The 14,313-nt window shown below is 41.9% G+C and overlaps 1 protein-coding gene across 10 annotated transcripts in view; it reads right to left on the bottom strand.

The window, feature by feature from the left end:
• Positions 1-14,313, bottom strand: part of CTPS2 (CTP synthase 2) — a 108,900-nt gene that overhangs the window by 82,591 nt on the left and 11,996 nt on the right. For 8 of the 10 annotated variants that reach the window (XR_012026441.1, XM_072816595.1, XM_072816596.1 and 5 more), the window contains 3 exons: positions 13,142-13,255; positions 10,865-11,035; positions 8,476-8,576 (listed from right to left, as the gene is read on the bottom strand). Coding sequence is in view for 9 of the 10 variants with exons in the window: in XM_072816595.1 (XP_072672696.1) it covers positions 8,476-8,576; positions 10,865-11,035; positions 13,142-13,255 (386 nt within the window). In the remaining variant the exon portion in view is untranslated. Of the gene's footprint in view, positions 1-8,475; positions 8,577-10,317; positions 10,340-10,864; positions 11,036-13,141; positions 13,256-14,313 lie in introns of those variants that run through there. The other 2 variants (XM_072816601.1, XM_072816603.1) reach the window with 2 other exon arrangements.

The raw sequence follows: 14,313 nt of genomic DNA, 5'->3' as shown, positions 1-14,313 counted from the left end.
AAGATTATTTTGAGTTAAAAGCAATCAAAACCCAGCAGAGTCAGGAAAAGCTCTTTCCCTCTCCCCCTAAACTGTCTCCATTTACATTGCAAAGTGGGGAATCCCTGCGCCAGGAAGAGAGCTATCACCAGAGGTTCTCCTTTTCTTCTTTTTTTAAAAGATTTTATTTATTAATTCATGAGAGACACAGAGAGAGAGGCAGAGACACAGGCAGAGGGAGAAGCAGGCCCCATGCAGGGAGCCTGATGTGGGACTCAATCCCAGGACTCCAGGATCACACCCTGAGCCAAAGCAGATGCTCAACTGCTGAGCCACCCAGGCATCCCCAGAGGTTCCTCTTTACCTAAGAAACTTAGCTGCATAACACAGGAGTCTTTGTTTTACAAACCTGTCCTCTGCAAATGGCCTTCCTCCCCTCAGTAACCTCTAGGCCTCAACCCTTCTATTTGGTTCCGGATATCACTGAGCCTCATTTTGCTGACTGCTTTGGAATCTCTCAGGTTTATATGGACTTTTTGTGCATATGGAATTAAACCTTTGTTTGATTTTCTCCTGGTAATATGTTTCATGTTTGATTCTTAGACCTGCCAGAAGAAGTTTGAAGAGTAACAGTAAAATTTTCCCTCTCCAACAGGTTTTAGCTTAGTACTCATCCCAGGACAGAAGGGTCTCAAAATTCAGTATAAGCCAAGGTAACAGCATTCTAGCACCTGTTACCATAATTACAATGGAATCAAACTAAGAAATCTCAGACTACATTGCTACAGAAAAAAAATATTCTTTACTAATTTTAAGTCAGATAATAAAACATAATTAAAATTCAAGCTTCCTGGGTATGGAACAGATATGGAAATATATGACCTTTCCATTAAGAATGACAAACTTAATGATGAAAATCCGAAATATCACATGCAATCAGGAAATTGGCAGGGTGAGGGGCTTAAGTGCTCACCAACTGCAATGTACCAGAATCTAATGAGAGAAAATTTTAGGCAAAAAAAAGGTCTGCACTTAAACTAAACCATATAGGAACACCTGATTTTTCACAGGTGTACTCTGGTAATCAACAGGCAATCTGAAAAAAGGAAGCAAAAAACTTTTTTTTTTTTTTTAAGATTTTATCCATTCATTCATGAGAGACACAGAGAGAAATAGACACAGGCACAGGCAGAGGGAGAAGCAGGCTCCACGCAGGGAACCCGACGCAGGACTCGATCCCAGGTCCCCGGGGTCCACACTCTGGACTGAAGGCGGCCCTAAACCGCCCAGCCACCCGGGCTGCCCAAAAAACTTTAAACATTATCCACTTCTGCCCTCACATGGCCTATAGTGGCACTGCATCCTCTCAGCCAATTTGGAAGGTCCCATTACTAATACATTGTCGTCGTTAGAAACCTTCAGTATTATTACTAGAATACACCTAAATTACTTCCCCACACAAGTAAAGTATCACCTATAACAATATTTTAAGATTCATCCAAAGTTGAAATCGAAGCAACGGCAAATTTAGGAGATGTGCAATGTCTGTTTTGCCTTTAAGGAAAGGATTCTTCTTTTCTTTTTCTTTTTTAAGATTTTATTTATTTAGAAAAAAGATTTTATTTATTTATTCATGAGAGACACAGACAGAGAGAGAGGCAGAGACACAGGCAGAGGGAGAAGCAGACTCCATGCAGGGAGCCCGATGTGGGACTCGATCCCAGGTCTCCAGGATCACGCCCTCGGCCGAAGGCAGCGCCAAAACGCTGGGCCACTGGGGCTGCCAGAAAAGAAAAAGAAAAAGAAAAAGAAAAAGAAAAAGAAAAAGAAGAAGAAGAAGAAGAAGAAGAAGAAGAAAAAGAAAAAGAAAAAGAAAGAAAAGAAAAGAAAAGAAAAGAAAAGGGAAAAGGGAAAAGGGAAAAGGGAAAAGGGAAAAGGGAAAAGGGAAAAGGGAAAAGGGAAAAGGGAAAGGAAAGGAAAGGAAAGGAAAGGAAAGGAAAGGAAAGGAAAGGAAAGAGGGAAGGGAAGGGAAAGGAAAGGAAGGGAAAAGAGGAAGGGAGGGACAGGGAGGGAGGGAGAAAAATAAAGAGAGAAAGAGAGATAAAGCAAGCAAGCTGCTTATTCCTTTAAGCCAGGCATAAATTATTTCAGGTTTATGAGGAGATGACCTGGACTAATTAACAAATAAAGCCTGTTAGCTCCACTGGTCTGAAAAGTAAGAACACCACGAAAAGGCTTTGGACACATTCCAACCACTTCTACACGCTTAAAACTGAAAATTAGCTCAGTGGTCCTTTCTCAGAAGCTTAAATCGTGCACAAACACAAACGTTGAGCACAACTGAAAACGAACCCAGAAGGATGCCTGAGCTAGTGTTCAATAAGCCAATATGACTGTTAGGGCTATAGGAAGAAGGAGTTATGCTGGGGATAACTTGTCAGAATCTCTGTTTCCATGAAATTAGAAATGAAGACCAAGAGTCCCAGAAAACAGGAGTCAGATCACATTTGCCTTTACATGCCTCGCAGCTATTATTGGGGCTAGTGCATATTAAGTACTAAATTCATGTTTTTTAAGCCAAGCAAGTCAATTTAGGAGCAAGATGAAAGAATAATAATAAAGTACATAGACATTTAAAAAAAGAACACTCTGGGGCCCCTGAGTGGCTCAGGGGTTGAGCATCAGCCTTCCGCTCAGGTTGTGATCCCAGGGTCCTGGGAGGGAGCCTGCTTCTCCCTCTGCCTGTGTCTCTGCCTCTCTCCATATCTCTCATGAATAAATAAATAAAAGCTTTTAAAAAAAGAGACATGAGAGACAGAAAGAGACAGAGACAAGCAGAAGGAGAAGCAGGCTCCATGCAAGGAGCCCGATGTGGGACTCGATCCCGGAACTTCAGGATCATGCCCTGAGTGGAAGGCAGACGCTCAACCACTGAGCCACTCAGGCATCCTCAAATAAATAAAATCTTAAAAAAACAAACAAACCTGAGAACACGAAAAGGACGTGTTAAGAAGGCTCATCCTAAGGTCAAATTGGGCTTATATTTTAATGCCATTCAAAGACAGCTCAACATTAAAAAATAGATTTCCCCTTTTTCCTTTTTTGTGATTATTTTTTAATGTATTTTTTTTTTATAACGGAGAGCAGAGACAAAAACATCCATACACATGACCATTTGGAAATTTTCTGTGATTAAGGTTAATAGTCTTTGGAAAAAAAAACAAACAACAAGCTATCCTTTCACCTACAAAAACTAAAAGAAAGAAAAACAATCACTGGAAAAGTTATAAAAATGTTCGGGTTTGGAAAATCGGTCATTAGTCTTGGGCCAGAGACTGGTTCTTCCTCAAGAAAAATGGATATATTTTGGATGCTTTACCTTTCCTATTGCTAGAACAGCAGAAACCAGTGTAAGTGCTAGACGAGCACTGTCCAATAAAAACAAAAATGTAACGTTAAAGTTTTTAGTTGTCACATTTAAAAGAACAAAAGTAAATAGAAGAAATTAATTTTAACATTAAGTTTTATGTAGCCCAATATATCCAAATGTTATTGACATATCACCAATATTTTAAAAATTATTAGGTATTTTACATTCTGGAGGTTTTTTCATGCTATTTGAAGCTCAGTGTATATTTAAAATTCACAGCACAGGACAGCCCGGGTGGCTCAGCGGTTTAGCGCCGCCTGCAGCCCAGGGCATGATCCTGGAGACCCTGGATCGAGTCCCACATCGGGCTCCCTGCATGGAGCCTGCTTCTCCCTCTGCCTGTGTCTCTGCCTCTCTCTCTCTCTCTCTCTCTCTCTCTCTCTCTCTGTGTGTCTCTATGAATAAATAAATAAAATCTTTAAAAAAAATCAGGCTTTACCTATAAAATAAATAAAATTCACAGCACATCTCAGTTAGGAGGGGACATATCTCACATGCTCAACAGCCTCATATTGGGAGCAGCTACCATACCAGAGACAAGGTACTCTACAATAAATAACCTGCTTAAAACAAAAGTGTGAGGGCTTGTCCTACCTTCTAAGGCTTGAATGAAATCAGCCCTGGGCTGAACTTTACAAACTGAAACTGCTAAATGGCATTTTCAAGTTGACATTAATAAGCAGAGTTTTTTTTAAGATTGATTTATTTATTTGAGAGAGACTGGGAGCGAGGAGTGGGGCAGAGGTAGAGGGAGAGAGAAACTCCAAGCAGACCTCAGGATGAACACAGAACCCAACAGGTGGGAGGCTCAATCTCATGACCCTGAGATCATGACCTGAGCCAAAACCAAGAGCAGGTCACTTAACTGACTTCACTACACAGGGGCCCCAATAAGCAGTTTTTTAAAAAATCAAAATAATGCATGTACATGGTTAAAAATTGTAGGGGCTGGGGAACCTGGCTGGCTCAGTTGGTAGAGTATGTGACTCTTGATCTCAGGGTCATGAGTTCGAGCCCCATATTGGGCATAAAATTACTTTAAAAAAAAAGATTGTAGGGGGGCAGCCCCGGTGGCTCAGTGGTTTAGCGCCACCTTCAGTCCAGGGCCTGATCTTGGAGACCAGGGATCAAGTCCCATGTCAGGCTTCCCGCAAGGAGCCTGCTTCTCCCTCTGCCTGTGTCTCTGCCCCTCTCTCTCTCTCTCTCTCTCTCTCTCTCTCTGTGTCTCTCACGAATAAATAAAATATTTTAAAAAAAAGATTGTAGGGGCCAAAGGCAGGCCACCACAAGATAAGCCACTCTAACATAAAGATTATTTTAAGTTAAAAGCAATCAAGACCCAGCAGATTCAGATACAGCTCTTTACCTACTCCTTTGTTCACGATTTCTTCTGCTACTTTCTATCACATCTCTAAACACCATCTCTCTCAACTCTTTCTTAACTTGCCCATTTCAGACATCTTCTATAACACAAGTTGACTTGCTGCTGTGACAGGTGAGGCTGTAGCTCTCTGCTGCCCCATCCCCAGATCCCATATCAATTGGTAGTTGTATGGGTTACTTTCCTAACCTGAGATATTTTTACCTCTTTTTTTGGCAATTATCACCGATCTCTGTATAGCTGCCTCACGGTGGAAAATGAAGTTCTTATCTCCCTCCCTCCCTCTCCAGCACCCACCCACATCTCCACCTCAAAGCTGACAGTTACATCCCTATTTTGAAGCCTTTTCTGATTCATCTTGAGGACTGAATCTAAAACCTGAATATCAATAAACAGAGAGGCTGTGTACGCCTCCCTCACCGTAGAGTCAAGCTACGCTCCGGTTCTCATATCAGATGTTATTCTTCCAGGAGCTTTTACCTGCCTGTCTCTTTTCTTAAATCATTTGTCTTTGTCATTGCCTCAATCAGCAATAGCAAACTATTCACTCTATTAGATATTAAGTATGTTTTAAAGGAAACCAGCTTAGTTACACAGGTATGTTCAGTTTATAAAACTTCATTATGTTGTATACCCATGATATGTGCACTTTTCTGTTTATGTTATACTCTAATTTTTAAAAATTATAAAGGAAGCACCCTCTCTTTTCCTTATAAATTGTGAAGGAAGAAATAGCAAAGGAGGGGCGGCTGGGTGGCTCAGTCAGTTAAGTGTCTGCCTTTGGCTTAGGCCGTGATCTCAGAGTCTTCGAATGGAGCCCTGCGTCGGGCTTCCTGCTCAGCAGAGAATCTGCTTCTCCCTCTCCCTCTGCATCTCCCCACCTGCCCTTTTGCTCGTGCTCTCTCTGTCAAATAAATAAAATCTTTCAAACAAACAAAAGAAATAGTAAGAGAGAGAAAATTTTGCATAGCATATTTATACATTTATATAGTTTATCAACCATACTGTTATAGTAGTACAATACATAGTTAATATAAGATAGTACAGCCCAGGGACATCTGGGTGGCTCTGTGGTTGAGCGTCTGCCTTCAGCTCAGGGCATGATCCTGGAGTCCTGGGATCGAGTCCCACATCGGGCTCCCTGCATGGAGCCTGCTTCTCCCTCTGCCTGTCTCTCTGCCTCTCTCTCTCTCTCTCTCTGTGTCGCTCATGAATAAATAAATAAAATCTTTTAAAAAACTGGATCTTGGGATCCCTGGGTGGCGCAGCGGTTTGGCGCCTGCCTTTGGCCCAGGGCGCGATCCCGGAGACCCGGGATCGAATCCCACATCGGGCTCCCGGTGCATGGAGCCTGCTTCTCCCTCTATGTCTCTGCCTCTCTCTCTCTCTCTCGCTCTCTCTGTGACTATCATAAAAAAAAAAAAAAGTCCAAAGTGACTTCTGTGAAAATTGTTAAAAAAAAAAAAAAAAAAACTGGATCTTGCAGGTAGCATAACATCTATCCACTGACCCTAACAATGATGACAGTAAGAACAGCTCTCATGTTTATGAACACTTCCTAAATACCAAACATGCCAAGTACTTTATATAATTGCACTTACTTCTCCCAATGACCCTGTTAATACCATCTGGCTTGTATTACAGTCTTACATTATTATCATATTGTTCTAATGGAGGACATTGAAGCTTTGAGAGGTAATTTGCCAAAAGTCACACAGGCATCTTAATAATGGCTAATAATTTTTGAGTACTTACTATAGACCTGACATCATTCTAAGCACTAAGTATATTGACTTATTTAATCCTTGAAACACTGTCCCCATTTAGCAGATGGGTAAACTAAGGCACACATTAGTACACTTGTCTAAGGTCACCCAGCTGGTAAGTGACACAGCTTGGCTATGAACCCAAGCCGTCTAGCTCCAGATTATTTTCCCCTTTTTTTTTTAAAGATTTTATTTATTTATTTATTCACGAGAGAAGCAGCGACACAGCAGAGGGAGAAGCAGGCTCCCTGCAGGGAGCCCGATGTGGGACTTGAACCCAGGACTCCAGGATCACGCCCTGAGCCGAAGGTAGACACTCAACTGCTGAGCCACCCAGGCATCCCCTAGCTCCAGATTCTTAACCACAGAGCTGCACACTACTCAGAGGTCACGGCAGAAATCTGAACGTAGGCAGGCAGTCCCTAGGAACTAAATTGTTCATTATTCTGTTGGCCGGCCCAGCAATTAGGTCAACTGACACTTAGATAAGGAGTACATGCATGTCATTCTCCTTCAGTGAGAGGAAAGTTAACAGTAAACAAGTTACAAGTTCAAATACTATTTTCTTTCTTCAAGGAGCTAATACTTCTCACCCTCAAATCACCTCCACCATCAGACTTTTTTTTTTTTAATTTTTATTTATTTATGATAGTCACACAGAGAGAGAGAGAGGCAGAGACATAGGCAGAGGGAGAAGCAGGCTCCATGCACCGGGAGCCTGATATGGGATTCGATCCCGGGTCTCCAGGATCGCACCCTGGGCCAAAGGCAGTCGCTAAACCACTGTGCCACCCAGGGTTCCCCAGACTTTAAAAAAAAAAAAAAAAAGATTGAAAAAAAAAAAAAAGATTGTATTTATTTATTTATTTAAAGACAGAGCAGGAGTAGCAGGCAGAGGGGGGAGAGAGAGAAGCAGACTCCCCACTGAGCAGGGAGCCAGATGCAGGGCTCAATCCCAGGACCCTGAGATCTGATCTGAGCTGAAGGCAGACACTTAACCGACTGAGCCACCCAGGTACCCCCTTAATAACATTTTCTTTTCTCTAGCTTACTTTATTGTAAAAATACAGCCTATAACACACATACAAAGTATGTGTTAAGTGACTCTGCATGTTATCCGTAAAGCTCCTCATCAACAGTAGGCTGTTAGTAGTTACGTTTAGAGGGAGTCAAAGTTATACCTGGATTTTTTTTATTTTTTTATTTTTTTAAAGATTTTATTTATTTATTCATGATAGTCACACAGAGAGAGACAGAGAGGCAGAGACACAGGCAGAGGGAGAAGCAGGCTCCATGCAGGGAGCCCGACGTGGGATTCGATCCCGGGTCTCCAGGATCGCGCCCTGGGCCAAAGGCAGGCGCCAAACCGCTGCGCCACCCAGGGATCCCTATACCTGGATTTTTGACTGGGAGTGAGAAGTCAGCATCCTTAACCCTCAAACAGCACTCACTAGAAAGCATTCTGCAACTGGTCTGTCTCCATGGGCAGGTTCCTGCATACCAATTCGAAGAATACTCGCCCTGTTTAATTATTTTTTTTTAATATTTTTATTATTTATTCATGAGAGACACAGAGAGATAAGCAGAGACACAGGCAGAGGGAGAAGCAGGCTCCATGAAGGAAGCCCGATGCGGGACTCGATTCCCAGGACTCCAGGATCACGCCCTGGGCTGAAGGCAGGCGCCAAACCGCTGAGCCACCCAGGCATCCCTATTCGCCCTGTTCAATGCCAATCCTGCCCACTAACTTGTGACCACAAGGGCAGGGACTATCTATGTCGTTCCTTGCTATAATCCCACCTCCTAGCCCAGTGTCTAGCACACAGGAAGCCATCTCTACATATGTGTTGAATGAATGAAGAGTAGATGTTTAAAGACTCAAAAGGATATAAGTTTATAAAGAAAAACTCCATGCTTGCCTCAATGACGCATATTTGGGGTTCTTCCTTATGACCGTCCACGGGCACCATAGCTTGATTCATAACCCACTCCTGAACAGCATCGGTAATGTGCGGGACAACTGTAGAAAAAAGTAATAATTAGCACAAAAGCTGATTCCACAGTCACAGTCATGAGAAAGAAATGTATCCATGTCCTTAGACTTCCCAATAACATGAAAGCCATTTGGCAAATGAGAGAAACTACAGTTCTCATGTTATTATCCATCTCACTGAAATTCATATTATAGGTACAATATAGTCATTTATTTTTTTATTTTTTTAAATATTTTATTTATTTATTCATGAGAGACATGGAGAGAGAGAGAGGGAGAAACAGGCAGAGGGAGAAGCAGGCTCCATGCAGAGAGCCCAATGTGGGACTCGATCCTGGGTCTCCAGGATCACACCCTGGGCCAAAGGCAGACACCAAACCGCTGAGCCACCAGGGATCCCCTAGTTTAGTCATTTAAACGTTATGTCATTTCTTTTGAAAATGAGTGACCACAGAGAACAAGAAACAGAAAGCTGGAATGCCATCTTCGATGCAACTAGAAACACCTATAATGCCAACTAAAAACTGCAAGGAGGGCTGTCGGGTGCTGCATGCTGGGCTCCATGGGGAAGAACGATGCAGAGTGGCCCAGTGCTGCAGACTCTGGGAAGCCCACCAGCCAGTGGGGAGGGGTCCACACGGAGGGTGTAGATGAGACCTGTAGGCCGATCAGCGGCCTGTGGTTGCTGTCAGCTGAAGAAGCCAGAAGGTGACAACTCCACAAGTATCTGAGGCCCAGAGGACTCTTCATGATGAGCAGGCCTCCAGCTACTGGTCTTTGCTGAAGAGACAGGTAGGGGACATCCTTGCAGGTGCAGCCAACTAACCTAATGTGATATACGAAGCAAGAACGTTGCCCTCTGGGAAGCTGAGGTGAAGGAGCATCTACTGCCTGGTCTACCTCACATCTGCTGCTTGAAGTGGAAGGAAGTTGTCACCAACTGCTGCTCTTGGAGCAACCCACATTACATGTGCTGCTTGGCCCCTTTAGGTGGCAGGGGTGTTGGCCGGGCCCTGCCTCCATGTGGGCAGTGCAGGGGTCAGGAGTTAGAGCCCAGGCCCAGGGCCTTGTCCTCTCCCCAGTATAGGGACATGGCAAGTGTGAGGCAGCAACTCTCCCTCCTATGGGTCTTCCCAAGATCTACACTCGGGGGAGAAACTATTAGAAAGCACAACTGTAGCTGAGATCTAAGCCACACATCGAGTTTCAGTGAAAACACCACTTATCTTGTGATCTCCATCGGTCCGATCCCTAGGTCTCCTCAGCTGGTTCCAACATGCAATTTAAAGGAGCCCGGGTGGCTCAGCAGTTTAGCGCTGCCTTCAGTCCAGGGTGTGATCCTGGAGACCTGGGATCGAGTCCCACGTCAGGCTCCCTGCATGGAGCCTGCTTCTCCCTCTGTCTGTGTCTCTGCCTCTCTGTCTCTCATGAATAAATAAAATTTTTAAAAATCTTTAAATAAATAAATCCATTAATTAATTAAAGGAGATGGGGAGGATGCCTAGGTGGCTCAGTGGTTGAGCGTCTGCCCTTGGCTCCTGTTGTGATCCTGGGGTCCTAGGATCAAGTTTTGGGGTCCTGGGATCAAGTTCTCCCACAGGGAGCCTGCTTCTCCTTCTGCCTGTGTCTCTGCCTCTGTGTGTGTGTGTGTGTGTGTGTGTGTGTGTGTGTGTTTGTGTGTCTCATGAATAAATAAATAAAATCTTTTTTTAAATAAAATCTTTAAAAAATAAATAAAGGAGATGGGGAATTATCACCTTTACCCTACCATTCGGGAATGCGTGGACACAAAACTTGCCGGGGGTAGGGGGAAGAGATGGAAGCGCAGGGGTCTCTCCTAAGACAAAAGAGAATCATACACTCAGGAAGAGAGTTGATGAAAAAGGGTCAGACACTCCAGTTCAATCCCCCAGTGCTGCCCCTTCAAAGGGGAGTAATCATCATCCATGGAAAAATACAAGGGAGGAGACAGACAAAATAAGACAAGACAAAAGGCAAACCAAAAAAGTTTGCACCTCAATCAGGTAAAAATGATGATTGAATGGTTCTCCATGGATTTTATAAATAAAATTTAGACAGAGACATGGACTAGGTAAAACAATAACATTAGTAACAAAGAAAAAGACTGAGGAAAATACACTCAAGAACTTGGAAGGTGATGTGGACACCTCTGAAGAAAATGAAAAGGGAAAACAAGCAAGGATTTCAAAAGGATTAGACTTTGTAGAGCTCAAGGAGCACCTCACTTCATGTCTATTTTGAGCAGGGTGTGTGTGCTCAATACACAGGACTCTAACCTTTGTGGAATACAATACCTTGTACTGTTTTTCCCAGGTAATCGCCACGCCTCTCTTTATTGATCACATGCTGATATATCTTCCCAGTAGTGATGTTGTTGTCTTTATAAAGGTTAATATCCAAGAACCGTTCATAATTTCCAAGGTCTAAGTCAACTTCTCCACCATCATTTAAGACAAACACTTCACCTAAGATAAAAAGGCAACGTAAATATTAAAAATTTGCTTTAAATAAATAAATAAATAAATAAATAAATAAATATTTGCTTTCAGGGGTGCCTAGATGGCTCAGACAGTGGAGTGCCCAACTCTTGATTTCACCTCAGGCCACAATCTTGGGGTCATAGGATGGATCTCCAAAAGTCAGGCTCTCCACTCTGCCTCTCTTCCATTTCCTCTCCCTCTGCTCCTCCCACTCACTCTTTCTGCCTCTCTCCAACAACCCCCCACACAAGCACATACACACACTCACTAAAAATAAATAAAATCCTTTTTTTTTTTAAGATTTTATTTATTTATTCATGAGAGACACAGAGAGAGAGAGGCAGAGACACAGGCAGAAGGAAAAGCAGGCTCCATGCAGGGAGCCCGACGTGGGACTCGATACCGGGTCTCCGGGATCAGGCCCTGGGCTGAAGGCAGTGCTAAACTGCTGAGCCACCCAGGCTGCCCAAAATAAAATCTTTAAAAAAAAAAGTATGTATGCATTATATTCCTAGAAGAGAAAGAAAAACTGTAGATTACAAGTCTTTAAAACAGGTTCTTAGATTTAATGTAGTTAAAATAAAAATTCCAACAGATTTTTTTCAACTTGAGGATGACACTAAAGTTAATTTGTTAGAAAAAAAAGGGTCAGATTACCAAAACAAAGCACACAAAAAATAAATAAAAATAAAAGCCCTTATAACAAATAATAGTGAGTAAAGGAAGATTGAAATATATACACATACATATATTTCAATATATATAAAGATGGAATAAGATAGCCTCAACAAATACACAAAACCAAAATATCCAAAAAGATCCCTATTGGGGTGCCTAGCTGGCTCAGTCAGCGGAGCATGTGACTCTTGATCTCAGGGTCGTGAATTTGAGCCCCACATAGGGTGTAGAGATAACTCAAAAAAATTAAACATTTAAAAAAACAAAAAACAAAAAGATCCCTATTACATAAAAGAATCTAATACATGACTTGAAAAAAAAAGAAAACCAAGGGTATCATTACAAATAAAAGTAAATAGGGCAGCCCGGGTGGCTCAGTGGTTTAGCATAGCCTTCAGCCCAGGGCGTGATCCTGGAGACCCGGTATCGAGTCCCATGTCGGGCTCCCTGCATGGAGCCTGCTTCTCCCTCTGCTTGTGTCTCTGCCTCTCTCTCTCTGTGTCTCTTATGAATAAATAAATAAATAATTTTTTAAAAAAGTAAATAAAACATTCACAAATTCCAAAGAAATGTAGGAACTATATTTAGAAAACTTAAAAAGCTTACTTCAGAGATATAAAAAAAGGTACGAATAAAAGAAAAGCTGCTTCTAAAGTTCCTGAATGGGCCAGTCAATATTTTCCAGTGTTTAATTCTTCCCCCAAGTTAATTCATAAATTTAAAGAAACTTTTGTCAAAAACTCCAATGCAATTTCTTGTAAAGTCAGACAAAATGATTCCTAAGTTAATTCTGAAGACAACAAACATTTTGAGGGTAAGAAATAAACAAAGGAACAACAAAAAAAGGTTAATGCTTTGTTAGAGGGATAATAAAAACACCTTTTTGCACCAAAAAAGAGAGAGAAAACAAAGGAAGAAGAAAAGGAATGTGGAAAGCTCTGACCCACTTGATAATAAAAAGCTGCAGCTTTTAAAATGATAGGCAGAAATAAACATAGAAATCCAGAACAGAACAGAATCCAAAGACTATATTAAGTATAGACAGAAACGTAGTGTATGATAAAAGGTGGCATTTCAAGTCAGCAGGAAAAGAATGAAATCTTTGAGAAATGCCATTAAGAATAGTTGGCTAATCGGGAAAAAAATTAGAAAAAAATTATGTTACATATTTATTTAACACCAAATTCAATTCCAGCTATGATAAAAATGTTAAAAAAAGTAGGGCAGCCTTCAGCCCAGGGTGTGATCCAGGAGACCCGGGATCGAGTCCCACGTTGGGCTCCCTGCATGGAGCCTGCTTCTCCCTCTGCCTGTGTCTCTGCCTTCTCTCTGTCTCTCACGAATAAATAAAATCTTTTTAAAAAAAATGTTAAAGTAGGGGATCCCTGGGTGGCTCAGCGGTTTGGCGCCTGCCTTTGGCCCAGGGCGTGATCCTGAAGTCCCGGGATTGAGTCCCGCGTCGGGCTCCCTGCACGGAGCCTGCTTCTCCCTCCTCCTGTGTCTCTGCCTCTCTCTCTCTCTCTGTGTCTATCATAAATAAATAAAAAAAAATAAATCTTAAAAAAATGTTAAAGTAAATGAAACTATAAAAGTTGCAAAAGAAAATATAGATCAATGTTTAATTCTTGAACCAGAGAAGCCTAAAGGTAACATCAAGGCAGAAACATAAAGAAAACAGTTGATACATTTAATCACATAAATGGTAAGTGGAAATTTATTAGTAACTAACAGAAGTAATATTAACACAAATTTCAAACAGTAAAACTCTTTCTATATAGGTTAATACACTTTACATAAAGTATTCTTGAAAATCATTTTTTAAAAATCCAAAGTGGGGCACCTGGGTGGCTCAGTCACTTAAGTGTTGGACTCTTTGATTTCGGCTCAGGTCATGATCTCAAGGTTCTGAGAAGGAACCCCTTGTTGGGCTCCAAACTCAGTGGAGAGTTGGCTTGAGATTTTCTCTCCCTCTGTCTCTCCCCTCGTGTGCACATGTGTGCACACTCTCTCCCAAATAAATAATCTTTTAAAAAGTGCTTAAAAATTATCCAAAGGAAAATTGGCATAACACATGGCCTTAGTGAATTTTACTGCATTCCAAACAACCGTAAAACCTTAGCAACCTACAAAACATTTGTTGATTTCTCCCTCGGGTTACATGTTATGTGGGGGCTGTGGGTCAGTTGTGAGTCGGCTTGGTCTCATTCCAGGACCCAGAAGGAGGGAGAAATCCCTTATCCAGGGCAGGCAGTTTTCATGGCAGAGAGACGCAACAAAGAGAGCCAAACCATGCCACTATACTGAAAATTTCTGCTTCAACAAGACAGATGTCACATTCACTAATGTCTCGTAGGGAAAAACAAATCAATGACCAAATAAGGTGACCAACCTCTTGGGTTTGCCCAAGACTAATAGGGTTCCCAGGATTTGGACTTTCAGTTTCAAAACCAGGAAAATTCCAAACAAACTAGACCACATATATGACCAAAGTCCAAAGTCAATGAGGCAAGGAAATTGACTCCACAGAAGGAAGTTGGCTAATAGTTTCTTTTTTCTTTTCTTTTCTTTTTTTGGCTAATAGTTTC

This window comes from Canis lupus, chromosome X (genome assembly GCF_048164855.1).
Source record: "Canis lupus baileyi chromosome X, mCanLup2.hap1, whole genome shotgun sequence".
Lineage (NCBI taxonomy): Eukaryota > Metazoa > Chordata > Mammalia > Carnivora > Canidae > Canis > Canis lupus.
The sequence above is the reverse complement of the archived record's forward strand: the minus strand, read 5'-3'. Positions and strand labels throughout refer to the sequence as shown.